Genomic DNA, 24,730 nt, shown 5'->3' on the forward strand with positions numbered 1-24,730 from the left:
AAAGAAGTATATGCTCTTACCCATTACAATTCAAGCTGAATCGATTACTCTCCATCCGTTGAATTTGGATATCCGATTTGCATATCTCTCTCACTCCCGATCGTGACATGCGGTGGGGCAAATGACGAATCCGGCCTAATCGTCGCCGGTGGCCTCTCTATTCTTCCCTCAATCGTCGTCGGCGGCCTCAATCGTGACCTCAGTCGTCGGAGACAGCTTGAGAACAGTGTTTGGTTTCGCAAAGAAAGAGAGGAAACAGTCGGAAATGAGAAAACGTGTTTGGCTTCTTTCTTTTTTTTTTGACGCGTTTTTTTTTTTGATCAAAAAAATCGACGGTTGAGAACACGCCACGTCATTGTCTCTCATACTACTCAAGATTTCTCTCAAGAGAGCTGTCTCTCTTAATAATTCATAGTTTTGATTTATTTTTCAACATTTTTTTGATGAGAACCTGAGCAGAGAACCCAAAAATGCATCCATTGGAGATGCTCTTATAGTCGTAAGTTTTCGAACCCTTTTAAATTTATATGTCTTTAAATTCTCTAGTTAGATTTCCACAAAAGAAAAAAAAAAATTGTTACTTGAACGGAAATGTATAAGTTATAATTCATAACTCCTCGATTAACCAATATACAACACATTACATTCTATCACCAAATAATTTTTGGTCTCAAATGAAAATGTAAGAGTACTAAACCATCATGGTCAGAACCCGAACATGATTCATAGGCCAAAGTTTGGTTAGCATGTAGTGTAGTCTTCTACGATCAAGATCCTCACCAAACAATTCCCATTCTCACCCCTATAAAATCGATAAGCAAAATCCGGAAAAAATCGAGCAAAACATCTATCATCTCCCAAAAATCACTATGTACTTTTTGAGATTGTACAAGGGGTTTTAAATAAATAAGAAGATTGTTGTACTTTTATCACAAACAAGAAGATTTATTATATGTGCTAAAATTGAAATGTTTAGTAAATTGAGGGTGCAATTAATAAATAAGGAGAGACGGAAAAAAGAAGAAGGCTTTTGTTTGTCTCTCTTCCCGGAGATCTCTCTTTCTCTTCTCCATCCTTGTTCTCTCGGCGCGCGCTTCATCCTCATCACCTTCGAATTCGAGTACGTTCTCTAAAATTGATTTTTGCTTTTGGAATTATCTTAGATTCATCGCCATTGTTACGTATAAGAGAGGGGGAATTTTCCAATCTAGGGCCGGTGAAGAAGATCATACTTGAAAAATCTGATTTTGTTGATGAAATCTTTGTGGGCAATTTGCTTGTTTGTTTTTGAGATAGACCCTTTAGATAAAACCGCCATGGAAGCTCTCTGCTTTGTCTAGATCGAGATATATACAATTAAAATGAAGAGAATTGGTTTAATTCAGTACCAAATTGTATGAATTTGGTAATATTGTATATCTGATGTTGGTTTGTAATATGGTAGGTCCTTTGGAATTTCGATTCGTTTAGTTTTCGAAGTATTTAAGTTTCGAGGGTAGTTGCTAGGATGGGTGTGAAGCAGGCTCTAAGGAGCATCGATGCGTTTCCAAGAGCAGAGGATCATTTGCTGCAGAAGACACAATCTGGTGCAGTTGGTAATGGATTTTTTCCTGTTAGCTCCTCTCGTTATTTTAGAATCCCCTGTGTGTTTGGATATGTTAACATTTTAAATTTGTTGTTATTGTAGTATCTATTGTTGGACTTCTTATAATGGCTACTTTGTTCTTGCACGAGCTGAGTTATTATCTTAACACACTTACAGTGCACCAGGTATGTATTTAGTTCGAGCGAACTCTGGTGCTTTTCTGTTTATTGCTCTGAATATAGCCTTCCAACTGCTAGGAATAGTCCTATAAATTCAAGTGGATGATCTTTTGTTTCATGTGTCTTATGAAACTCCGTAGATGGATCATGTGAATTAGTACTCTTCCATCTGTTATCGTTGAAATTCATTGATGCCACTCTGTGGTTAATTTGTTGAGATTACTTGAAAGTCTGTCATTGCCTTCATTAACCTAGTTATTGTCCCGAAGTATGCATTTCTTCTCTAGGTAACTTAACTTGAGTGAGATAATGCAAATTAATTTGAATGTTCAACTCGAAGTTTTGTGATTCATATCATTAGGGAAATATGGAATAGAAGTCTCTCTGTTGATTTAACTTCATTGATACCCTAGTTGTTCTCTGTCCATATGACTGACTCGTAGGGGGTTTTTCATTTTGTCTATTATAAACATTGTAATCAAATTGGAGTTTGTATCATGTTTTGTTTCTAGATGTCTGTGGACTTAAAGCGTGGAGAAACTCTTCCAATTCATGTAAATATGACGTTTCCATCTTTGCCTTGTGATGGTAAGAGAAATCCATTAATATTACTTTCCTTCCTCTATACCTTCTGGAATGTACTTGTCATTGATCTTATTTGTTTTGTAGTATTGAGCGTAGATGCTATCGACATGTCAGGGAAGCATGAAGTGGATCTTGATACAAACATTTGGAAGGTAAGATGAATCCAGATGCTAATGCAAATCACAAATTTCTTCAGATGTTTTGTCTTCCACCTTCTTGAAATTACCAAAGTTTATTTTGTTTGATTGCGCCTAAGACATTATAGCTGTTCTTACTGTTCATATTTAGGTTAAACATTATATTTGAAGGGAACTGTTTGAATATTTCCCTTAGCATCTTTATCTCACTTCTTATGGCATTTGCTCTAGTTGTACTGTTTTATACTCAAGTTAATTGCTCACTAATTGTGAATATCTGCAGCTCCGTCTCAACAGTCATGGTCATATCATTGGCACAGAATATATATCTGATCTTGTTGAAAAGGGGCATGAGCATGGCCACTCACCTCACAAACATGGTAAAATTCTATACTTTATGAGCCTTTACCGAGTTTGTACCTTTTCTGACGAGCTTCTTTTCCCTTAACTGTCGTTTGAATGTATATGTCTTGAATCTTTTGGAAGAACAGATAGTCATGTGCACGTTGTGTCTATGTTCATGTCAAAACTTGTAGTAACCATACTAAGATAAAACTGATAATATTATGTACACCTTTATCAAATATGTTGTACCTGGAGAACTGAATTACTCAAATTATGTGCTCTTAAGCAAATATTAATAGGAATCTTACAAGTTGAATTGAGGCTTATTATTAAGGTGGATGGTATTGGTATATAAGAGAGCCCCAGTGATAGTTGTCATGGTAGCAAATTTTTTTTGGGTATAATAAAGACTTAATCATGTATACACTTCGTCTTTGTGCTTGCTGAAGATGGCAAAGAAGAACACAAGAATGAGACTGAAACCGAAGCATTGAATATTCTTGGCTTTGATCAAGCTGCTGAGACTATGATTAAAAAGGTGAAGCAAGCATTGGCAGATGGAGAAGGATGTCGGGTATTAACTGTTTCTTTTGTCAATATACAAATTAGAGATTTTGTATTGTCGCCATTATAGAAAACAGAGACTAATCTTTTGGATTTTTTCCAGGTTTATGGTGTCCTAGATGTACAACGGGTTGCTGGAAACTTCCATATTTCAGTTCACGGGCTGAACATCTATGTTGCTCAGATGGTTGGTATCATTATCTCGCTTTATTAACCACCCCCTTACCAGGACTTAAGTGAAAAAAGTGTCTGAAATTATGAACCAAGAACATACTATAAACTCAGATTCGTTGAAGTAGTTTGATTAAGTACCATATGATCATTATTGACGTTTGATGCCATTGATATGTCAACAGAAAAAGTATAAAGCCAGACTTTTACATAGAAAATATCATATCCGCTAAATTACTCTCATCATTTGTATTTGCATTTGCACCTCTTTCAGTGACTTACCAGATATACCTTGCTAGTATATAACTATTCTCTTTACTCTGTGAACAGATATTTGGCGGGTCCAAAAATGTAAACGTGAGCCATATGATTCATGATCTATCCTTTGGGCCGAAATACCCCGGAATTCACAACCCACTTGATGACACCAACCGAATACTGCATGACACCAGTGGAACATTCAAATACTATATTAAGGTGTGTACCCAAATTCTTCAGTCTTCTTTTTTATTCATGTATCTCTGCTGGCCTTATTTTATATACTTCATTTACCGGTATGTTCCATTTCGTTGTACACAAATCAGTATTTGTTAGTTTAGGTCACTAATTTCTTGCTAATATGGCGCAGATTGTTCCCACGGAATATAGATATCTTTCAAAAGACGTACTGTCAACAAATCAGTACTCTGTAACTGAATATTACACGCCAATGACTGAATTCGACCGAACATGGCCAGGTTAGTTTTGCAAAGTCCATTTGAACTACACCAGATTCTTATTACTCTGTTTCTTTCTGTTTTCTGATGTGCCGTTTTTCTTGCAGCTGTCTACTTCTTATATGATCTTTCACCTATCACTGTAACCATCAAGGAAGAACGCCGTAGTTTTCTCCACTTAATCACTCGGCTTTGCGCTGTATTAGGCGGTACCTTTGCTTTGACAGGTTTGTCCCATCTCAGTCTTGTCTCAAATACTCATCTTTCAAAATCTTTGCCTAATAGTATAATTTATCTCATACCTTAAAACAGGAATGTTAGATCGTTGGATGTTCCGCTTGATTGAATCTTTCAACAAGAAGTCGAGTACCAGAGCATAAACTAGTTGAAGAAACAGAGACAAAACAAAGAAGAAAAAAAAAACCAAGGAAGGAAGAACAATCTCTCAAACTCCAAAACTTGTATCTGCCTTCTTGAGACAACCACCCACCAGAGATTCCAGGATTGATGATTACACATTCATTACTCAGAAACTCTAGAATCCATGGATATAGTGTTTTTGCATCTTCTCAGTCTTTTTTTTTTCCTCTCTTATGTATTTACTCTGATTATCTCTGGTTAAACTAGTAGAGTTAATTTGTAATTTTATTCACCTTGCTTCCTGAGATTTTAACATTTTTGCATCTTTTTAACTTGTGTCTCAGAAAAAAAAAAAAAAAAAAAAAAAATAGACTGTAGCTCACCGTAAGATAACGTACACTCGTCACACGTGATCCTGTCCTCACAAGTCTCTCTGATTTCGCTTACTCTTTCACTGAAACCCTAATTTGGGGTTTTTCAGATTTCCTTGTTCAATCTCTCGTCGTCATTTCTCCGTCTCACCGTTGAATCTGAAAATGATCACCGGAGTATTGCGCCGATCTTCACTTCCATCGAGGCAGACTCTCTCCGCCGCGTTAACCTCCTTTGATTCATGTCTTTCGCACCATTTCACTTCAGCCACCACTGGAGTTTCCGTCAGCTCTCGATTCACTCTCGCGTCGTCTCCGAACTCGTTTGGTATTGGAGCGAGAGAATTCCACATTAGATCTGAGCCGTCGATGATTTTTCCTGCAGGAATCGCGCCACAAGGTTACGCCACTGTCACAAGGGATCGCAAAAACGAGATTAAGAAAGCTAAGCTTAAAATTTCTCCTGACAATGTCAGACCATTGAGTAGGAAGGAGATCGCTCTACAGGTATATACATTTTTGTTCAAATTCATGGATATTGTCATGGTGCTTCATCAGATTTACATATATTCCAATAAGAACCGGAATGTGAAATTCATAGAGTTTTTGGTGTTGAAATCATTGGGAATTGTTGTTTATGTTGTTGTGTGTTGTGGTTGAATATAGAAAGAGGCAGCAGAAGAAAGCACATCAAAGATAAAAGGAACTAAGATTTGCATAGCGATTCGGTCTTTCGATAACCCGGAAAAGCAAGCTTGGTGTCTTCCTCCTCACACTCGTAAAGTTGCAATGCCCGATACACGAACTCTGTACACGGTGCTACGATCGCCTCACGTTGATAAGAAGTCTAGAGAACAGTTTGAGATGCGGTTCAAGAAACGGTTTCTTGTCATCAAAGCTCAGAGTCATGAGTTGAGCAAGAAGCTGTTTTGGTTAAAACGTTACCGTATTCTTGGAGCTCAATATGAACTCCAATTCCATTGCAAGACTCGTTTGGACATGACTCAAGTGTTAGGCAACATCAATGGCTCCAGCAATACTCAATGAGTTGGCTAAAGATATCATTTTGTAGAAGTTTCAAGACCCAACCGGGTACTCCCCGCAATAATTTTGAACCTTACGGATCCATGAACTCACTCAGCCTTTGCTTCAGATCAGATCAACTAGCTCTTTTCTTGCTTAGTATAAACATGTTTGTTTTTGGATGATTTTCAAAGATCAACTGAGTTTCAGTGGCAAATTGCTTTCCATTTATGTACTGCTAGTTAATCACTAATGATTGAGACACAATATATAGACTGCTAAAGATGTCATTTTGAGAAGTTTTTAGAAGCTACTAGGTGTTGTGTTTTGACCCGAATGATGTAGAACTTGACGGATCCAAGAACTCCGCTTTGCATTAGGCAATTCAAGACACTTAGTCACTTACACTGTATACAATACTAATGATTTGAGACACATAGTATAGGTTAATTTGACGCATCTAATTCTGAACCAGAGCCATTTATTTGCCACACTACACAAAGTTACTAAAACATAAATTATTAACTCAGCCTTTGCTTCACATCCAAGAACACCACCTTCGGGCTCAAGCCAAAAAAAAAAAACAACTCTGTTTCCTTAAATACGCTGACACGTGTAGGAACATACCATAGACTCACCCGCAGGTGATTATAACAAAGTTCCCCTTTATACCCGCCTTTGATTCTTCTTCTTAAATCTCTAAACCCTTTTGCCGTCTCTCTAAAACCCTAATTCTCATTTTTGGGGTTTAACATTTCATCTTCATCGCCAAAACCCATCACTCTCTATCAAATCTGAAAATGATTAGCACAGTACTCCACCGATCTTTCCTTGGTACGTCAAGGCGTACTCTCGCCGCTTCAGTGACCTCCATTAACGCGGCTCTATTTCATAACCTTGCTCCAGCCGCCGCCGCCACTGCTACAGTCTCCGATCTAGCAAATGGAGCTACCAATGTTAAGTCTCTCCCTCTGAATTCGAACCCGTTTGGTGTTAAAGGAAGAGACTTTCATGTTAAATCTGTACCGTCGGAGTTTAGATCGTCGATTGTTTCACCTGCGGGGTTCGCGGCTCAAGAGTATGCTCCTTCGTACGAGAACAGCGATGGAGGGATGGGTGATTCGGAGAGTGTTGGTAGTAGCAGTGGTGGTGATGGGCTTGCGATATCTGAGCTTGGAATATCTCCGGAGATTGTTAAAGCTTTGAAGGGTAGGGGTATTGAGAAACTCTTTCCTATTCAGGTATATATGATATTCTCTCTGTTCCATTTCGTTATACTGAGTTTTGATTTTTTGTACTGAGTTTTTTATGTTTGTGTTTGGTTGAATAGAAAGCTGTGTTGGAGCCAGCGATGCAAGGTCGTGATATGATTGGTCGTGCAAGGACTGGAACAGGAAAGACTCTTGCTTTTGGGATTCCTGTCATTGACAAAATCATCAAATTCAACGCTAAACATGGGTTTGTGTTTTCAGTTCTATATAATGATCATTTGTGGTTGAGAGATTTGCATTATCTTTGGTTCTTATGTTGTCTTTTGATGTGACAGACGTGGGAAGAATCCTCAGTGCTTGGTTTTGGCACCGACGAGGGAACTTGCTCGTCAGGTTGAGAAGGAGTTTAGGGAATCTGCTCCAAGTTTGGATACTATTTGTCTCTATGGAGGTACTCCGATTGGGCAGCAAATGAGGGAGCTTAACTATGGGATTGATGTGGCGGTTGGAACTCCAGGTCGTATCATTGATCTGATGAAAAGGGGAGCTTTGAATCTATCAGAGGTTCAGTTTGTGGTTCTGGATGAAGCTGATCAGATGCTTCAAGTTGGATTTGCGGAAGACGTTGAAATAATATTGCAGAAGTTGCCAGAGAAACGTCAGAGTATGATGTTTTCTGCAACAATGCCGAGTTGGATCAGATCTCTTACCAAGAAGTACCTGAACAATCCTTTGACAATTGATCTTGTGAGTAATCTTATACGTGCTTGTGTTTATATCTGAAAACTGCTCATAAACCCTGAATTGCACTTGAAATTGCAATATTAATCTTGGCTGTAGCAGAGTAGTTAATGAGGTGACATTTTTTTAAATGACACATGTACTTTTATGTTATTTAGGTTGGAGATTCAGATCAGAAACTTGCAGATGGGATTACTATGTATTCTATCGCTGCCGATTCTTATGGAAGAGCATCCATCATTGGTCCTCTTGTAAATGTATGTTTTTTTACTTTGCTTTTAAACCCATTATCTTTATTTCGTTGTTATTCTTCTTTTTGTTTCCAGTCGTGATTTTATAACATATTCACCTTTACAGGAACATGGCAAAGGAGGAAAGTGTATTGTCTTTACCCAAACAAAACGGGATGCGGATCGCCTTGCATTTGGATTGGCGAAAAGCTTCAAATGTGAAGCTTTACACGGTGACATATCCCAAGCTCAGAGAGAAAGAACACTTGCTGGTTTCAGGGATGGGAATTTTAATATTCTTGTTGCAACTGATGTTGCTGCCCGTGGACTTGATGTACCTAATGTCGATTTGGTGAGTTAAAACTACACTTTTCCTTGCTCTTAACTAGTTCTGTTTCTCATTTTATTAACCCATCTTGTGCTTTGTGAATAGGTAATTCATTATGAGCTTCCTAATAACACTGAGACGTTTGTTCACCGAACGGGGCGAACAGGTCGTGCTGGAAAGAAAGGAAGCGCGATCCTCATCCACGGTCAAGAGCAATCTAGGGCTGTTAAAATGATTGAGAAAGAAGTTGGAAGCAGATTCAATGAGGTTAATATTTTTTTTTTACCCTCTTTGTATCTTTTTGTTTGAATGCTTGGGTAACAGTTCTGTATCTATTTGGTTTTGAATTCAGCTCCCTAGCATTGCGGTGGAACGTGGAAGCGCAAGCATGTTTGAAGGAGTAGGTGCTAGATCTGGTGGGTCCTTTGGAGGAGGTCGTTCAGGCGGTGGTTATGGTGGTTACGGTAGCAGCAGTGGCCGTTCAGGTGGTGGTGGTGGTAGTTATGGAGGATATGGTGGCAGCAGTGGCCGTTCAGGTGGTGGTGGTGGTAGTTATGGAAGTTCAGGGGGACCAAGCAGCCGTTACTCTGGTGGTTCAGACCGCTCATCTGGTTTCGGAGGCTTTGGTTCAGGCGGTTCAGACCGTTCTTCAGGAGGATTTGGTTCTTCTCAGTCAAGTGGGAGGAGCAGCTTTGGTGGGTTTGGATCAAACGATGGTAAAAGATCTTACTGAGAGAAGTGTTGGGTGGGTTTTGACTCGACCCGGCAATAATGGAGTTGACTTAGGAGAGAACTCGGTATCTCTGAGTTGAGTAGTTTTAACAAGGAGTCGAGCTATATATAAAATCTGTAGCTACTTCTTGTCTCATAAACAAACATAAGTTATATCATTATTTCATATCCTCTAATTCATTTTTATTTCTCAATTTGAGTGAAATGTGTTCCCTTACTTGGCCACTTCCATTTATAATTCTTGTTAGATTGTGAGTGGCTCATTTGCTCGGCCATCATAAAAGGAACAAAATGTGGATGATCGAAATCAACTCCAGTTTTGATTATCATTGATAAGAATGAGATATTGCAAAGGTAAGATCAAAGTCAACAATTTCGTTTAGTACAAAAGCATTACTCTTTATGTTTCACAACTATTGAACGTTCACATCGCAATCCAATCGACCAAAGCTTTGTTTTTTTCGTGTGGCTTATACAAACATAACGACCAGCAGTTTCACTAGGACGAATGATCTTCACGACTTGCCCACGTTTTAGTCCAAATTATCTCGCAATCCTTGGAAGCTAACAACACCCACAAGTTCCACACTTTAGTTCCCACAACTAAAATTTCATCACCAATAACAAACAAAGTTTCTATATACTAATAACCTGTGTCTCCTTCACTGTGTATCTCTCCAGACACCGTTCTTCGTCTCTTTGGCTCTGGTTGCATTGAAGGGGGTGGACACTGAACATTAGCTTGACCAGTATAAACCAGTGTAATGTTGTGGTTGTGTAGTGGGCTGATGACATCATTCATGTGAGCAAAACAGTCAACAGCATCCACTAAACCCATAGGAAAATCCACTCGCTCTTGCTGGAAACAATCCACCAAACGGAAAAACCCCTCAAGAACGGTGTCCGCATCAAGCTTTTTGCAAGGCATTAATATTCTGGAATATGACTCAACAAGCTGACTATAGAAATCAAACCTCCTACCACTAGTGGCCTCCATAAACTCAAACTGTTGAGGTGTCTTCTCAGCCACTCTCGTCATCAAAGCCCGCATAAAATCCATCCCATACCGCGCCTCAAACTGCGCCGTGACCTTGATAACACATAGCTGCTTGTGTGTGAGACACAACTTAGCATGAGATTGGATAGATGCAGGTCTTAGACGATGATCCCTAAAAGGATGAGGCTCAGGATTATCAAGATCAACACAATAATCATGAATATCTGCAGCTGGAGATCTCTTTGGAGGAGGCAAACCAGGCGGCCTCCATAGTGTTGGTGGCATGACAACAGAATACTCTTCATCATCCATGCGAGCAAAACAGTCAACAACACCCACAAAGACATGCAAACCAACTCCCTCCACTTCCTCCTCCTCCAGCTTCATCACTCGGAGAATATCGAAAAACCTCTCAAGAAATGTTGCCATACAAGGATCACGCTCCTCCCGCTGTGTGGAAGGCCTTAATACTAGGTAATACGCGTTAACAAGCCCACGGTAGAATTCATGCCTCCTATCAGCTCGCTTCATAAACCCAAGCTGACGGTTCATAACAACTCTCTTCCGCAAATCCCACCCGAAATGGAACCCATACCTCGCCACAAACTGCGCTGTGAGCATAATCATACCAAGCTCCTTGGTTGTGATCCCCTTTGCAGTGAATCTAGATTTAGTATCATCCAGTCTTATAGGCCCAAGAACGGGTTCTTGTACACATACTTGGTGATTCTGAGGGTTACAGAGCTGAGATCTCATAAACGTTGAAAGGCGTTCAGGTGGTGGGATATAAGAATAGGTTCCATCATTGAGGTGAGTAAAACAGTCAAGACCACCAAAAAGCGCATGCAAATCAACAGTAGCCATCTCAACACCGTCCTCCAGCTTCTCCAATTGGAGACATTTTGAAAAAAACTCAAGAACGGCGCCCGTACAACCATCAACACTCTTCCACAGATGATCTGAAGGTAGTAATACTCTAGAATAAGCATATTCAATAAAATTGAAAAATCTTGACCTGTTATCAGTTGGCTTCAGAAATTCAAACAAAGGGTTCATAGCCACTCTCTCCATCAAATCCTGACGAAAACGAGGCCCATACCGAGCCACAAACTGCGCTGTGAGCTTAATGATACAAAGCTCCTTGAGAGTGACCCGCTTTTCAAACAATCTATATGCACGAGAGCAACGTCTTTGATCACAACCTTGAGTAGTAGTAGTAGTAGTAATAGTAGTGAGCTGGTTAGATCCCAGTGGTTTTATATCTGAAAATTGTAGCATCATCATTGAAATGCGTCCAGGTTCACGCATGGCATCATTAAAGTCTTGATCATCCATGTAAGCAAAAGAGTCAACACCACTCACAAAAGCATGCAAATCAATCATAGCCATAACATCTCCTTCCTCAAGCTTCTCCAATTGAAGACGGTCGAAAAAAACCTCAAAAACGCCCACAAAGGCAATACTAATCTTCATCATAATTTCATCACTGCAAGGCCTTAATACAGTGGAATAGGCACGAACAAGACCATTATAGAAACTAAACCTGATATTCATCGACTTCAAAAACTCAAATTGAGATTTGTTAGCCACTTTCTCCCTCAAACCCTGTACAAAATACATGCCGTACCGCGCCACAAACTGCGCTGTGAGCTTAATAATATTAAGGTCCGTGCGTGTGATCGAATTAGGACATCGAAAAGAAAGATACCGATAACGAGATGGAGGCGACGGAAAATCGGCTTCTTCTTCATAATCATCATCCTCTTGATTCTTAGAATTAAGGTATTCATTAAGCGTTTGCTTGTAGAATACGTTACTAGGGTCTGAGTTACAGAAAAACCTAAAAATTTCTCCATTAAAATTTGTATCAATGGACATGAGCGTCCTCTCCAACTCCAACCCCTTTTGAGAAACCAAACGTGCAATTGTCTCGACAAAAATTCTGTTTTCTGGAGCTTGCTTCATGATTGCTACATCAATCTCCCAAGAACCCTAGCCTTAGCTATTTAATAATTTCCAGTGGGCCGTTTTCCAGTGGGCCAGTAAATGGGCTTCTTCTCGATACCAGTCGAAGGAAGACCTCCTCTTTTTTTTTTTTAAATCAGAAGGTGTGAATAATCCTACTTATTATTACCGAAATAGGAATTTGTTGAGCTAAACCAATAGATCTTGCAAGTTTTTGGATAGAAAACTAATACAAATAAGTTGTTTCAAGCTTCAATTCTCATATCTGACAAACAAAAATAAAACACAGTCAAACAGTTTGGTTTAGTACAAAAGTATTACTCTTATGTTTCACAACTCTAGCGTTCAATTCGCAATCCAATCCACAAAAGCTTTTTTTTTTGGCTTATACAACATAACGATAGGTAACATAACGACCAGCAGTTTCACTAGGACGAATGATCTTCACGACTTGCCCACGTTTTAGTCCAAAGTATCTTGCGATTGGATCAGTCACTTGGATCCTTGGAAGCTAACAACACCCACAAAGTTTCAAACTTTTAGTTACAAAACTAAAACTTCATCACCAAGAACAAACAAAGTTACTATATACGAACCTGTGTCTCCTTCACTGTGTATCTCTCCAGTAAAGTTTTCTTCTCTTCAGTGGTAAGAACTTGATGCTCAGGAACAAGAACATGTTCTTTAATGTTCACTAGCATTTCCGCCTCCTGCACCATCCACCACCAAATCATGGTTTTAGGATTGTAAACGTCGATACATCATAACAAGAACAAAAGATCAACGTTGGTTTTTACCTGGAAAACTTCCAGATGAAACTTTGAAGAGATCTCACTAATGCAAGTTCGAGCAAAAGGGGTCAAGTTCTGTTGCACAACCAAAATAGCTCTGTACACATTCTCTGATTTCATCCTGTTCGTGTACATCTTCATCGTCTTCACTCCAACTTTCGCCTCATCCGGGAAGAAAATGTAGAGCTACAACAAGAGCACACAAATCAGAGACTAAGACAAATAATTCAAACACACATAAACAATCTTTCTCTATACTCTGTCACTAAAAACCATATCCACAGCTTCTTACAGATTAAAGACATAACATTTATCTACACTCTCTGTAACATTCCATGTCTACTTACTAATTGAGAGAGTTTCTCTAAAACTAAGACACCTAACACATCTTTTCTCACATTCCACACCTAGATAAACAATGATGGACTCAGCTAAAGAACACCAAAAGATAAGCTGATAAACACATTGAAGGAGACATATATAAACAAACCTGATCACTGTTATCATTTCTCTTAACCTTAAGAGTAACAAGATCCTCTCTTTTCATGTTATCACCATGTTTCCTAATAAACTGTTGTTTCGTCATCGTTAGTTCAGAATCTGCTATAAAATAGCCACGATCCTTTAACATCTGCATCAACGTCTTCTGGATTCTGTACAGTCTTTTGATTTCTTCTTCCGTCAACATCTTCTTCACCAAGTAATCTGCACAACATCAAGCGAGCGACACACGAAATTAGGGTTTTCAAAAATTGAAATTTATCAATCTCTTTGAGAACAATACACAGCTACGGTCATCGGAAACTTACGTTTAGAGACAAATCCACAGAGATGGTTGAAGAAGTGATTTACAGAGAGATAGAGGAAGACGAAGAAGAAGAAGAAGCGGCGTTTCAAGCTTTTACCTCCGAACCCTTTTCTCGATTCTATTATATTGAAGCTTTATTGCATATGAAACCACAATTTATACTGACTTTCTGTTTTAACCCCTGAACTGTCATTTGGATCTGTAAACTCCGGATCCTTTAATAATTCAGTAAAGGCCCAATGGGCTTTTACGGCCCAACGTAATTAAACCCTTGAGTAGATTTTTATCAACTTGCACTGTTCTTGTTGAACTAAAACCCTTTGCTTTTCTTCTCTCTAAATCCCTAATTCTCCAAATTTTGGGGTTTTACATTTTCCCTTATCAAAGAAACACCTGAATCTGAAAATGATCACTACAGTACTACGTCGATCTCTCCTTGATGCGTCGAAGAGGAATCTCTCCGCTTCGTTGACCTCAATCAATGCTGTTCTGTTTCACCACCTTGCTCCAGCCGCCGCTAGAGTCTCCGATCTAGCTGTAATTGGATCTTCCGATGTCAAGCCTGGGTTTTTATCTGGTGTTAAAGCGAGGGAGTTTCATTTTGAATCTGGGCCTTTGGAGTTTAGAGCTTCGATGGTTTCTTCTGCTGGGTTTGCTATATCTGAGAGTAGCGAGAGAAGGGTCGGAGATTCGGAGAGTGATGGGCTTGCGATATCTGAGCTTGGAATATCTCCGGAGATTGTTAAAGCTTTGAGTAGTAAGGGTATTGAGAAACTCTTTCCTATTCAGGTATGTTGTGAGATCAAAGGGTTTATAAATTATGCAGCTTTCGTGTTTTTGAATTATGGGTAGCTGAGATTTTGTGTTTGTGGCTTGAGTAGAAAGCTGTGTTGGAGCCAGCTATGGAGGGTCGAGATATGATTGGTCGTGCTAGGACTGGAACGGGAAAGACACTTGCTTTTGGGATTCCAATCATTGACAAAATCATCAAATACAACGCTAAACATGGGTTTGTGTTTATAGAGTCACTAATATGATCATTTGAGGTTCCGAGATTTACGTTTTCTGGTTGGTTAACTGATTTTTTTGGGCTTTTATGTGGTCTTTGATGTGATAGACGAGGGAGGAATCCGCTTTGCTTGGTTTTGGCACCGACAAGGGAGCTTGCTCGCCAGGTCGAGAAGGAGTTTAGGGAATCTGCTCCGAGCTTGGATACTATTTGTCTTTATGGAGGTACACCGATTGGACAGCAAATGAGGCAGCTTGACTATGGTGTTGATGTGGCGGTTGGAACTCCTGGTCGTGTTATTGATCTGATGAAAAGGGGAGCTTTGAATCTGTCAGAGGTTCAGTTTGTGGTTCTGGATGAAGCTGATCAGATGCTTCAAGTTGGATTTGCCGAGGATGTTGAAATAATATTGGAAAAGTTGCCTGAGAAACGTCAGAGTATGATGTTTTCTGCTACAATGCCGAGTTGGATCAGATCTCTCACCAAGAAGTACCTGAATAATCCTTTGACAATTGATCTTGTGAGTAGTCTCGTACCTGATTGTGTTTATATCTAAAACTGCTCACAATTCATAAAGATTGATCTTGGATTTAGCAGAGTTGTTGAAGAGGTGACGTTTATGTGAAATATGTGCTTCTGTGTTTTCGTTTGCCTAACTGTGATGTGTTATTCAGGTTGGAGATTCTGATCAGAAACTAGCAGATGGAATTACGACGTATTCTATCCTAGCAGATTCTTATGGAAGAGCATCCATTATTGGTCCTCTTGTAACAGTATGCTTTCTTTTGATATGAGATCAATTTTGTATTTTCCTTTTTATTTGTGTTTTATTCCTTTTTGTCAGTCGTGTATGGGAAGAGTTTATAATGAAATTTCTTTTGCAGGAGCATGCTAAAGGAGGAAAATGCATTGTTTTTACACAAACAAAACGAGATGCTGATCGCCTTTCATATGCATTGGCGAGAAGCTTCAAATGCGAAGCTTTACACGGTGATATATCCCAGAGTCAGAGGGAAAGAACGCTTGCTGGTTTCCGAGATGGGCATTTTAATATTCTTGTTGCAACTGATGTTGCTGCCCGTGGACTTGATGTGCCTAATGTTGATTTGGTGAGTGAAAAGTACACTTTTCATACTCTAAACAAGGTTTGGTTCTCATCTAACTAAACCTATCTATCCGTGTTGTGATTGTAATTAGATCATTCACTATGAGCTTCCTAATAACACGGAGACATTTGTTCATCGAACCGGGCGAACGGGTCGTGCTGGAAAGAAAGGAAGTGCTATTCTCATCTACAGTCAAGATCAATCCAGGGCTGTAAAAATAATTGAGAGAGAAGTTGGGAGCCGATTCACCGAGGTTATAGATAATCTGACTTTCTTTTTACCTATTTGTTTCTTTCCCTGAATGCATGGAGTAAATGTTTGTATCCATTGGGTTTTGAATTCAGCTCCCTAGCATTGCTGTGGAACGTGGAAGCGCAAGCATGTTTGAAGGAATAGGTTCTCGATCCGGTGGGTCCTTTGGAGGAGGCATGAGGGATCGCGGTTCAAGCTTTGGTGGTCGTTCAGGCGGCGGCTATGGTGGCAGCAGTGGTGGCTATGGTGGTGGCCGTTCAGGCGGATCAAGCAACCGTTATTCTGGTGATTCTGACCGTTCTGGTTTCGGGAGCTTCGGTATGCGTTCTCCTGAAGGATATGGTTCAGATCGTTCTTCTCAGTCAGGTGGAAGGAGCAGTTTTGGTGGTGGTCGTTCAGGTGATTATGGCCGTTCAAGCGGATCATCAAACAACCGTTCCTCTGGTTTTGGTGACTTTGGCTCTGACCGTTCTTCTCAGTCAGGCGGAAGGAGCAGCTTTGGTGGGTTTGGCTCAAACGATGGGAAAAGATCATACTGATAAGTGTTTTTACCCGAACCGGCAATAATTTGTTTGACCTTAGGAGGAGGATTCGGTGAGTGGCTCGAGTAGATTAGTTACTACGGCGGATACGAAGGAGTCAAGTTATATATATAAAAATCTGTAGCTATGTAAAACAAACAAATACTTTTTGAAGTTATGTTATCATTATTATTTTAATATATGAGTTGATTGATTATCTTCTTCTTTGCATAATTTGATTGAATGGCATGTCTTGATATATGTATTCTTTCTATTTTGGATATGGGGTTCCACACAAACAGAAATACAGAATTTTTGGAAATACCAATGAACATCTACATATACATTTTTACAGGGGATTTTTGCAAAAAGTCTTTTGGATCCGGGTTTTACCCGGGTTTAACTCTATTCGGATCTAGAATAAGAAATTTAAGGAAGTTTGTAATAAAAGAAATCGCCGATATTAATGACTACAATTATGATTTCGAATCTTTACAACATCTTAACTAATTACTCCTAGATACCATATCTAGATAACTTTAATAAGGAGAAAAAAAACGACATTTATTCTTAAATTACCAAATATTTTCTGTTTCCTTAACTTCTTCCGCAATTGGATTATGAAAATCGAAAATTAAATAAAAGATATTGCGTTCCAAAAATCTATCTCAATAATGTCGATCCTTTATTTCTAAAATCTCTTCTTTAGGCTGTGATCCCAACTAATTACTTCCACATACCTTTTCCGAGACTTATTCTCTCCAAATCTGCAAACAAACGATTATTTAGAAACTAATTTATGACTCTTCAAAATCAAAACGGTAGCATATTCTTAAACACAAAATGATTTCATAGATTTGATTCCATATTAGTTACGGTATCAAATATATTATGCTTGGCGTTCAAGAGATTTGTGACCTAATTTATGAGCCTATAAATACTATAAAGTTTGACGTCTCAAAACATCATCAAACACACAAAAGCAAGAATCTGAAAAAACCAGCAAACACACCTTTTCTATATAACAATCTCACAATACAAAAGCTCACCACATTTACGATGCCGAGAGGGAGATGTCTGGAAAAGTCGTGTCACTCTGGTATTTTCAAGTTCCATTTGTGCAACAGTTGTGTTAATAGCATCTATAATCTCCATCTTCTCCGCACCAATAGCTTCATCCATTGGAGTCCGCTCACACCTACAATTTTCAAGCTTCTAATAGTTCAGCTTAGTTCCTCTAATAGAGTGGGAATAAAGATTCAAAAGACTTAGATGGCTCCAGCCAAGATCAATCTCTTCACCAACTGTAAGTAGCTTTCTACTTAGTTTAAACCGAATAAACAAAACATCTTCAAGCAAGGAAATGAGTGATGGTTACCTCGACATGGCCATTCAAACATGCCCAATGTAGAGGAGCATTGTTCTCATCGTTAAGAGCATTAATATCCTGCTGACCATAACAAAGCCACAATAATCTCTCGATAGAAGACCAGAAATTATATCGTCAAGGCATAAAAATTAGCAAGGGTTGTTGTTTTTTACCACTCCTTCACTGATAAGATACTCCACTACAGTTATACGCCGCAACCATATGCAGCTTGTGAAGACAAGTAAAAGATAAAAAGAAACAATGTTCACAGAGTTAACCATACATTTCAAACTCCTTAATCTGAGTATCCGAATATACAAGGATAAGAGTAAGAACACCAACATATGTTACTAAACCAGAAAACAGTAACCAATATTTCACGAGATGAAATGAGCCAAATGAACCCTTTTTAGGCATCATTTATTCCAAATTTTCCTATACATTGCAGGTGTCTGAGCAAGAGTTTAAGAATCTTATCTATTAACTGGAAAAATTGGAACTTTAGAACAAAAAGAGAATGTAGAAGAAACCTGTTCGGCCTTGTGAATCAAGAGAGTCAAGAGAGACACCATAAGAGGCCAATGATCTGAGATCATCAGTATCACTGTATCTAGCAGCCTATCATTCAAAAAACAAAAATTTAACCCACCTAATTAAAACTGATACAAGTGAACACCATGTTACAAAATCTATGCTCGATTTCACATTAAACCAAACATGCACTCACAATTCTGCATCAAGCAATAAGCATAAAGAAAGAACACACAAGCTTTTTTGTTCACCCTGAGTTCAGCTCTCGATGTGAGAAGCCTACATCTCAGGAGAGGGGAGACGGTCCCTCAACCAAGCCACTTTTTATCAATGAGATTACAAGTGTACTCTTCAAGTAGATTGTGCTCACATCTCTCTCTATCTCTCTGTTATAAACATAACCCTAGATACATGAAGAATAAAGGAAGAACAAGAGAAGAGAAGAGAAGAATAAACCAAAGAAGAACTCTCTCACCAAGCTCTCTCTTTCTATCTCTTTGTCTCTTTGGAGCCGCAGGAAGGAGACACGACTCAACTCTTCTTGTGTCATATCAGTTCTCTGTTATATCAAAGTCACATTGTTGTGAAATGTAGTTGGGCCTAAAACAATTTAGTCCAGCCCAACCTGCAACTCTAAGCCCACATGTCTAAAACCATAATAATCGTATCTTACACACCAAAAAGTGGGGGACATGAATCGATTGGAGGAGAATTTATAATATTTAAATTCTATAAAACAATTTATAGTATTAATAATATTTGAACTCTATAACAACTAAATATATATATATATATATATATATATACTATTTTAAGTAAACTTTGAAATTGATTTGAATTATATGGTTTTAAATAAAAATATTATTAAAATGACAAAATAATGTTTTATTTCACGGGACAAGGTTATATGGTGGAACGCGTTTGGTTAGATTATTAATACGGGACGGTATACTACGGATAAAATCTTAGAACTAACAATCAAAATACATTTATACAATCGTAAACATTGAACAAAACAAATAATATTAACAAAACAAATACAACTTACAATTTAAAATTTTTAGTTATAAAAAAACGAACCGCGGTGTACCACGGGTCAATCCCTAAAATGCAAAATATTATAATAAAATGCAAACAACAAAATAAATTCATATTCAAATCCACTATATGTCGTTGATTAATGAAATTAACTATATGTTTTCGTTTTTATATTTTAAAAATTAAAACCTAAAACATACTAGGTGTTGTACACTATAATATATATATATATATATTATTTATATAAATATTTAAATTAAACAAAACAATATGTTATATATGTAGATAATCTTTTTAAAAAATTAAATTTTTTTATTTTTATTTAATAAAAATATAGGCTCGCGGTGTACCGCGGGTTAACATCTAGTTAATAAAATGGAAATACTGTCTCTTTTTTCTCATCTATTAACTTTTTTATATCAACAATAGTTATTGTTAGTAACTAGGGGAGATCTCTATACTATTAAAAGAGAAGTACAAATGTAAATGGGTCGGGTCAAAATCAGAAAATTGACCCGAAATTCTGAAATCGGATTTTTGAAATTTTTTTGGAATATAAATTCGAATTAATAATGAAAAATCGAACTAAAATCAAATGTTTATGGAAATCAAATAAAATTTGATTGTACTTATGGTAACTAATTATAAAATCATATTCCGAACAATATTATACATTAATTATGTATAATATATTTGTTCATATACTTTTGGAACTAATTCCATAACAATTAACGTTTTTCTCATTAATTTTGCTTATTTTAGACAGTTATCATTAATTAAAAGATATCTTACTTGTTTTTAGAGATTTCTAAAAAATTTATCACAACTAACCCATCTATTTTATAAATTAAATAAATAGATATTTTTATTTTGGTCGTGTAAATTAAATAGATATGAAATCTATGTAACTAATTTTAATTTAATTAGATTAAATCGAAATTATAGTATTTTCATACAATCATACTTATAGTTTACCAAAGAAGTTTAATTTTCAAATTATAAAGATTTCTTGAATATGATTTTTAGAATTATTCAACAAAATGATAAATATTTATTAAATTTTTTGAATCATGAAAAATATTAATTATTTTTAATCATTATATTTCACCTTTCAATCTCTCATCTAACAAATAAGATACATATTCTATAATTCCTATGTCCAAACTCCATTGAGTTGTATGACTAAATAATATTTCCATTAGAGCTGTCAAAACGAGTTCATTTATCCCGTTAAGCCTGTTTTGCAATAGGCAAAATATAGTTTGGCATATAGTTAGTCTGTCTCCATGACCCACGGGTAGCATATATGAAACACAACCCCGTCGCGCGAATGTATGCTGATTTGCGGAGTTATCCGTGGATTTTGTTTAAATAATTTTAGAGTAACCAAAATTTAAAATTCTACTAAAATAAATAAATTAAAATGTTTTTAGAGAAAATAATCTTATATATCATTATATTTATAAATATTATAATTTCATTTATTAAAAGTTTTTTAAACTACCACATGTTAAATAAATTATATTTTTATCAATAAATACTATCATGCGGGTTGATCCGCCAAACCCCGGACGAAAACCGATGACCCACTGCGAATCAATCCATGTGGCCCGCTTATTTGCGGGTTTAATATATTTTCCCAAATCTAGCCTATAGTGAGATGATTTGGGCTCGACCCACGGTTTTTGACATATTTTGACTGCTTTAATTCCCATGATTCGTCTAATTTTTGAATTCTAAAACACAAAATTCCATTTTGTAAATCATAATTAATACAATTGGTTTAATTATAAACAATTTAATATTTTCTTTACAATTTGTTATTAGGAATATTTATAAGTACATTACACGATTCGTTCTACTAAAAACACGCACAATATTAAAATCAACGTATGTAAATCAATATTCTCTCGCGGTGGACCACTGGTCCGATCCTAGTTGTCTTTATATATAGGCTAAACACGTAGAAATTTTGCTTGAGTGAAGAACAAACAATTTCCCCAAACGTAAGAGTTTATTCCGTGACACATAAGCATAAACCCTAAAGTTAACTATGGCAATGGAGCCGAAGAAGAAGAACTTGATTAGTTCCGACAACGATACAGAGTGGTCGCCGGTGCTTGCCCCCGACCTGATTCGATCGATCTTAGAACGCTTGAACTTTGTAGAGTTTCATCGAGCCAGGTCCATCTCTTCAGATTGGTATTCCACAGCCGAATTATGCTACAGCCAAAATCCAACTCCATGGCTCATTCTCTTTTCAAACTATAGCCATATTTCGTGTAAGTTGTTTGATCCTCTCCATGACAAAACCTACGTAATAAGAGACCTAGGGTTTGATTTCCATAGGAGTCGTTGTTTGGCTACTTCTGGTAGCTGGTTCTTGATGTTAGATCATAGAACCGATTTTTATCTTTTGAATCTATTTACTCGAGAGAGGATTCGTCTTCCGACTTTGGAAGCAATGGATGGACGGCAGATGAAGTTTGAGAGGGTTGGTGAGTCTGATTTCTTGAAGACATTCACTTATCAAGGAGGCTATGGAAGTTATTCTTCTGGTGAAAGCACCAAAGTTATAATAGAGAATGCGGTTTTGTGGGTCGATGAAAGAAGCCGAGATTACTTAGTTGTGTGGAGCCTTGAGTGCTTCTTTGCATATCATAAGAAAGGAGATAATAACAACAGCTGGAAAGTGTTTCAATTAAAGAAGAACCAAGGCTGCTCCGATATGGTGTTTAGAGAAAGCAAGCTTTACGTGCTTAGTCCAAGTCTAAACATTACTGTTTTAGATTTCTCTAGTTGTGATTCTCCTAATGAATGTGCAAGTTTCACAACTCCGGATGGTCTCACATTATTTCCACTATCTTGTTTCGGCCATCTTGTTATAACTTTGTCCGGAGAGGTTTTGATGATCAAACCAAGCCGATTTGGGATACCTTTCTTTGATGTTTACAAGATGGATCCAAAATCATCAAAATGGAGAGAAATATATTCTTTAGGGAACGAAGCATTGCTTTTGGATCTAGGTACAACGATCGCAGCCAAAGATTGTTTTGGGGAAAACAGCTTATATGTTAGTAATCATAAGCCTCATAGATACAATGGGAGTAGTATATGCAATAAAAGCAGTAGTTACGTTTACGATTTTCTTAGGAGGTTGGTTGTCCAACGTTTCAACACCTTGCAGATTTATCGCCAGTGCCTTTCAAGGATTCTCGTTGGTTTTTCCCAACTTTTTGTGGCAAATCGTTGCTCTAAAGCTATCTAGTTTTGTGTTTTTGGTAAGGATTATTTCTCTTACATTTTGCTACGTTTTATGATTAGGGTATAAACTAAACGAAAATGGTAATGGCTTAACTTGTTCCTGAAGAATATCACAAGCTAATGCTTTTGTGGTATAATTTCATAACAGTTTGGTGATCGGAGACAACATCAAATAATAAGACCTCCAAAATTTTCTTTTTCATAATTCATGAGTTTAAGTAGTTTTAAATTTATAACCCTCCTGATCCAGTAGACCACAGTAATCGGAATAAACATAAAGAGATTCAACAAATGCTAATAATTAACTCGAGATCATGCAATAGTGACAAAATATAAACCACTAAGGCACTATCAGACTGTCAGATGCTTGTCCCCGACTTTATTCGATCGGTCTTCGAACGTTTGAACTTTGCTGAGTTTCATCAAACTAGGTCCATTTCTTTAGATTGGTATTCCACTGCTGAATTATGCTACAGACAAAACCCAACTCCATGGCTCATTCTCTTTTCAAACTATAGCCAATTAGCCATATATCGTGTAAGTTGTTTGATCCTCGTGATGACAAAACATATGTGGTAAAAGATCTAGGGTTTCATTACCATAGGAGTCGTTGTTAGACCATAGAATTGACTTTATCTTTTGAATCTTTTTACTCGAGAGAGGATTCGTCTTCCGAGTCTGGAAGATATCGATGGATCGCAGATGAGGTTTGAGAGTTTGAGAGGACCGGTGAGTCTGACTTCTTGCCTTCTTGGTGACCTTCGGTTATAGAAGTTATGTATCTTATTCTTCGGGTAAAAGCAGCAAAGCTGGAATAAAGAATGCAGTTTTGTGGGTAGATGAAAAGAGCAGAGATTACATAGTTGTGTGGAATTTTGACTGCTTCTTTGCATATCACAAGAAAAGTTATTGTAGCAATAGTTGGAAAGTGTTTCAACTTTTTAACAGTCAAGGTTGCGTCAAAATGGTGTTAAAAGAAAGCAAGCTTTACGTGCTTAGTCTAATTCGAGAAATCACTGTTTACGAGTTTTGTGGTGGTGATTCTCCAAATGAATGTGCAAGTTTCGTATCTCCGGATCGTCCTAAAGACCATTACAATTATTATTATAATTATTATAATGTTACTCTTGTGGTGGGTAAAAATACCCAGCCCAGCCCGAACCCCAAATAAGCCTTCCCACCAAAAACCCGAATTTCAAAAACCCAATGGGTTTCGGGTTCTGATGGGTAAACCCGAAAAAAAACCCGAGCGAGTCTGGGTAATCTGTGAGTATCCAGTTTATATTGATTTTTTTTTCTCTCTTTTCTTGGATTCATAATTATAAATATTTGGATTTTGTATGTATTTGTATTTTATTCGTTTTAATTTATTAATTATAATACAAAGACATATATTAATTCTTCTAATACAACATTTGAAACTATAAGTGAATTCAATTCATTCAAAAAAAAAGTGAATTCAATTTATTAATCTTTATAAATTAAATTAGATAAACATTCTTTAAATTAGTTTCTACGTCAAAATCAGGTACAAAATTAGCAAACGTCAAAGAGATGTGATCCACTTCTTTTATAAAAATCATACTTAAATTTGACTCGTCTTTATGAACCCAGTATCTGGAAAATCAGGTTTTGAAAACCACCCACGAAACCCGTAGAGATACAAAGTAAAAAAACAAAACTAAGATTCCCAACAATGGAAGAACATATATTCTCAGAGAAGGAGATAAACTTGATACAGTATTTCAATCAACTTGGGAATTAGGGTTAGAATTAGGATGAGACGTAAAAAAAAAAAAAC

General features: G+C 37.3%; 6 protein-coding genes, 1 long non-coding RNA gene and 2 pseudogenes across 8 annotated transcripts; 6 read left to right on the top strand and 3 right to left on the bottom strand.

The window, feature by feature from the left end:
* The first annotated feature begins 1,016 nt into the window (after positions 1-1,016).
* Positions 1,017-4,969, top strand: LOC9321563 (endoplasmic reticulum-Golgi intermediate compartment protein 3). Of its 2 annotated transcripts, none has more exons than XM_021031052.1 (12): positions 1,017-1,120; positions 1,445-1,595; positions 1,688-1,770; positions 2,277-2,352; positions 2,434-2,501; positions 2,770-2,866; positions 3,281-3,405; positions 3,499-3,582; positions 3,897-4,043; positions 4,195-4,303; positions 4,390-4,509; positions 4,595-4,969. In XM_021031052.1, exons 2-12 carry the CDS (start codon positions 1,508-1,510, stop codon positions 4,660-4,662), a joined length of 1,065 nt encoding a protein of 354 aa, XP_020886711.1. In that variant the 5' UTR covers positions 1,017-1,120; positions 1,445-1,507; the 3' UTR covers positions 4,663-4,969. The 2 variants fall into 2 exon arrangements, with proteins under 2 accessions (XP_020886711.1, XP_020886712.1); XM_021031053.1 differs by having other exon boundaries at positions 1,053-1,120; positions 1,500-1,595.
* A 61-nt stretch (positions 4,970-5,030) lies between these two features.
* On the top strand, positions 5,031-6,319 carry LOC9319420 (40S ribosomal protein S10, mitochondrial). The gene is made up of 2 exons (XM_002883307.2): positions 5,031-5,520; positions 5,680-6,319. The coding sequence occupies exons 1-2, from the start codon at positions 5,179-5,181 to the stop codon at positions 6,058-6,060; spliced, it is 723 nt and encodes a 240-aa protein (XP_002883353.1). The 5' UTR covers positions 5,031-5,178; the 3' UTR covers positions 6,061-6,319.
* A 405-nt stretch (positions 6,320-6,724) lies between these two features.
* On the top strand, positions 6,725-9,472 carry LOC9319421 (DEAD-box ATP-dependent RNA helicase 9). The gene is made up of 7 exons (XM_021031037.1): positions 6,725-7,277; positions 7,367-7,494; positions 7,583-7,994; positions 8,147-8,245; positions 8,346-8,570; positions 8,652-8,813; positions 8,899-9,472. Exons 1-7 carry the CDS (start codon positions 6,837-6,839, stop codon positions 9,277-9,279), a joined length of 1,848 nt encoding a protein of 615 aa, XP_020886696.1. The 5' UTR covers positions 6,725-6,836; the 3' UTR covers positions 9,280-9,472.
* A 159-nt stretch (positions 9,473-9,631) lies between these two features.
* On the bottom strand, positions 9,632-12,421 carry LOC9319422. The gene is made up of 2 exons (XM_002885451.2): positions 9,930-12,421; positions 9,632-9,842 (listed from the first exon to the last, which is right to left on the bottom strand). The coding sequence occupies exons 1-2, from the start codon at positions 12,238-12,240 to the stop codon at positions 9,778-9,780; spliced, it is 2,376 nt and encodes a 791-aa protein (XP_002885497.2). The 5' UTR covers positions 12,241-12,421; the 3' UTR covers positions 9,632-9,777.
* Positions 12,422-12,459: 38 nt separating this feature from the next.
* On the bottom strand, positions 12,460-13,957 carry LOC9321564 (DNA-directed RNA polymerases II and IV subunit 5A). Its single transcript, XM_021031065.1, has 5 exons — positions 13,841-13,957; positions 13,522-13,736; positions 13,038-13,217; positions 12,837-12,950; positions 12,460-12,751 (listed from the first exon to the last, which is right to left on the bottom strand). Exons 2-5 carry the CDS (start codon positions 13,717-13,719, stop codon positions 12,626-12,628), a joined length of 618 nt encoding a protein of 205 aa, XP_020886724.1. The 5' UTR covers positions 13,720-13,736; positions 13,841-13,957; the 3' UTR covers positions 12,460-12,625.
* Positions 13,958-14,144: 187 nt separating this feature from the next.
* On the top strand, positions 14,145-16,846 carry LOC9321565 (DEAD-box ATP-dependent RNA helicase 53). Its single transcript, XM_021031036.1, has 7 exons — positions 14,145-14,628; positions 14,721-14,848; positions 14,957-15,368; positions 15,523-15,621; positions 15,733-15,957; positions 16,046-16,207; positions 16,299-16,846. Exons 1-7 carry the CDS (start codon positions 14,245-14,247, stop codon positions 16,743-16,745), a joined length of 1,857 nt encoding a protein of 618 aa, XP_020886695.1. The 5' UTR covers positions 14,145-14,244; the 3' UTR covers positions 16,746-16,846.
* A 394-nt stretch (positions 16,847-17,240) lies between these two features.
* Positions 17,241-18,757, bottom strand: LOC9319423. The gene is made up of 4 exons (XR_002333225.1): positions 18,270-18,757; positions 18,106-18,174; positions 17,777-17,925; positions 17,241-17,494 (listed from the first exon to the last, which is right to left on the bottom strand). It is a non-coding gene; the product is annotated as an uncharacterized LOC9319423 (long non-coding RNA).
* Positions 18,758-21,691: 2,934 nt separating this feature from the next.
* LOC9321566 lies at positions 21,692-22,923 on the top strand (annotated as a pseudogene).
* A 369-nt stretch (positions 22,924-23,292) lies between these two features.
* Positions 23,293-24,489, top strand: LOC110229926 (annotated as a pseudogene).
* The last annotated feature ends 241 nt before the right edge of the window (positions 24,490-24,730 follow it).

Source organism: Arabidopsis lyrata (assembly GCF_000004255.2).
Source record: "Arabidopsis lyrata subsp. lyrata unplaced genomic scaffold ARALYscaffold_3, whole genome shotgun sequence".
NCBI classification, from domain to species: domain Eukaryota; kingdom Viridiplantae; phylum Streptophyta; class Magnoliopsida; order Brassicales; family Brassicaceae; genus Arabidopsis; species Arabidopsis lyrata.

Coding starts and splice junctions, on each gene's coding strand:
- LOC9319420 (XM_002883307.2), top strand. CDS start 5,179: ATGATCACCGGAGTATTGCGCCGATCTTCACTTCCATCGAGGCAGACT. Junction 5,521..5,679: donor GGAAGGAGATCGCTCTACAG/GTATATACATTT, acceptor GGTTGAATATAG/AAAGAGGCAGCAGAAGAAAG.
- LOC9321564 (XM_021031065.1), bottom strand. CDS start 13,719: ATGTTGACGGAAGAAGAAATCAAAAGACTGTACAGAATCCAGAAGACG. Junction 13,218..13,521: donor GAAATGATAACAGTGATCAG/GTTTGTTTATAT, acceptor CTCTTGTTGTAG/CTCTACATTTTCTTCCCGGA. Junction 12,951..13,037: donor TTCATCTGGAAGTTTTCCAG/GTAAAAACCAAC, acceptor TGGATGGTGCAG/GAGGCGGAAATGCTAGTGAA.
- LOC9319422 (XM_002885451.2), bottom strand. CDS start 12,240: ATGAAGCAAGCTCCAGAAAACAGAATTTTTGTCGAGACAATTGCACGT. Junction 9,843..9,929: donor ACACAGTGAAGGAGACACAG/GTTATTAGTATA, acceptor GGGTGTTGTTAG/CTTCCAAGGATTGCGAGATA.
- LOC9321565 (XM_021031036.1), top strand. CDS start 14,245: ATGATCACTACAGTACTACGTCGATCTCTCCTTGATGCGTCGAAGAGG. Junction 14,629..14,720: donor AGAAACTCTTTCCTATTCAG/GTATGTTGTGAG, acceptor TGGCTTGAGTAG/AAAGCTGTGTTGGAGCCAGC. Junction 15,369..15,522: donor ATCCTTTGACAATTGATCTT/GTGAGTAGTCTC, acceptor TGTGTTATTCAG/GTTGGAGATTCTGATCAGAA.
- LOC9321563 (XM_021031052.1), top strand. CDS start 1,508: ATGGGTGTGAAGCAGGCTCTAAGGAGCATCGATGCGTTTCCAAGAGCA. Junction 3,406..3,498: donor CAGATGGAGAAGGATGTCGG/GTATTAACTGTT, acceptor GATTTTTTCCAG/GTTTATGGTGTCCTAGATGT. Junction 4,304..4,389: donor ATTCGACCGAACATGGCCAG/GTTAGTTTTGCA, acceptor TTTTTCTTGCAG/CTGTCTACTTCTTATATGAT.
- LOC9319421 (XM_021031037.1), top strand. CDS start 6,837: ATGATTAGCACAGTACTCCACCGATCTTTCCTTGGTACGTCAAGGCGT. Junction 7,995..8,146: donor ATCCTTTGACAATTGATCTT/GTGAGTAATCTT, acceptor TATGTTATTTAG/GTTGGAGATTCAGATCAGAA. Junction 8,246..8,345: donor TCATTGGTCCTCTTGTAAAT/GTATGTTTTTTT, acceptor TCACCTTTACAG/GAACATGGCAAAGGAGGAAA.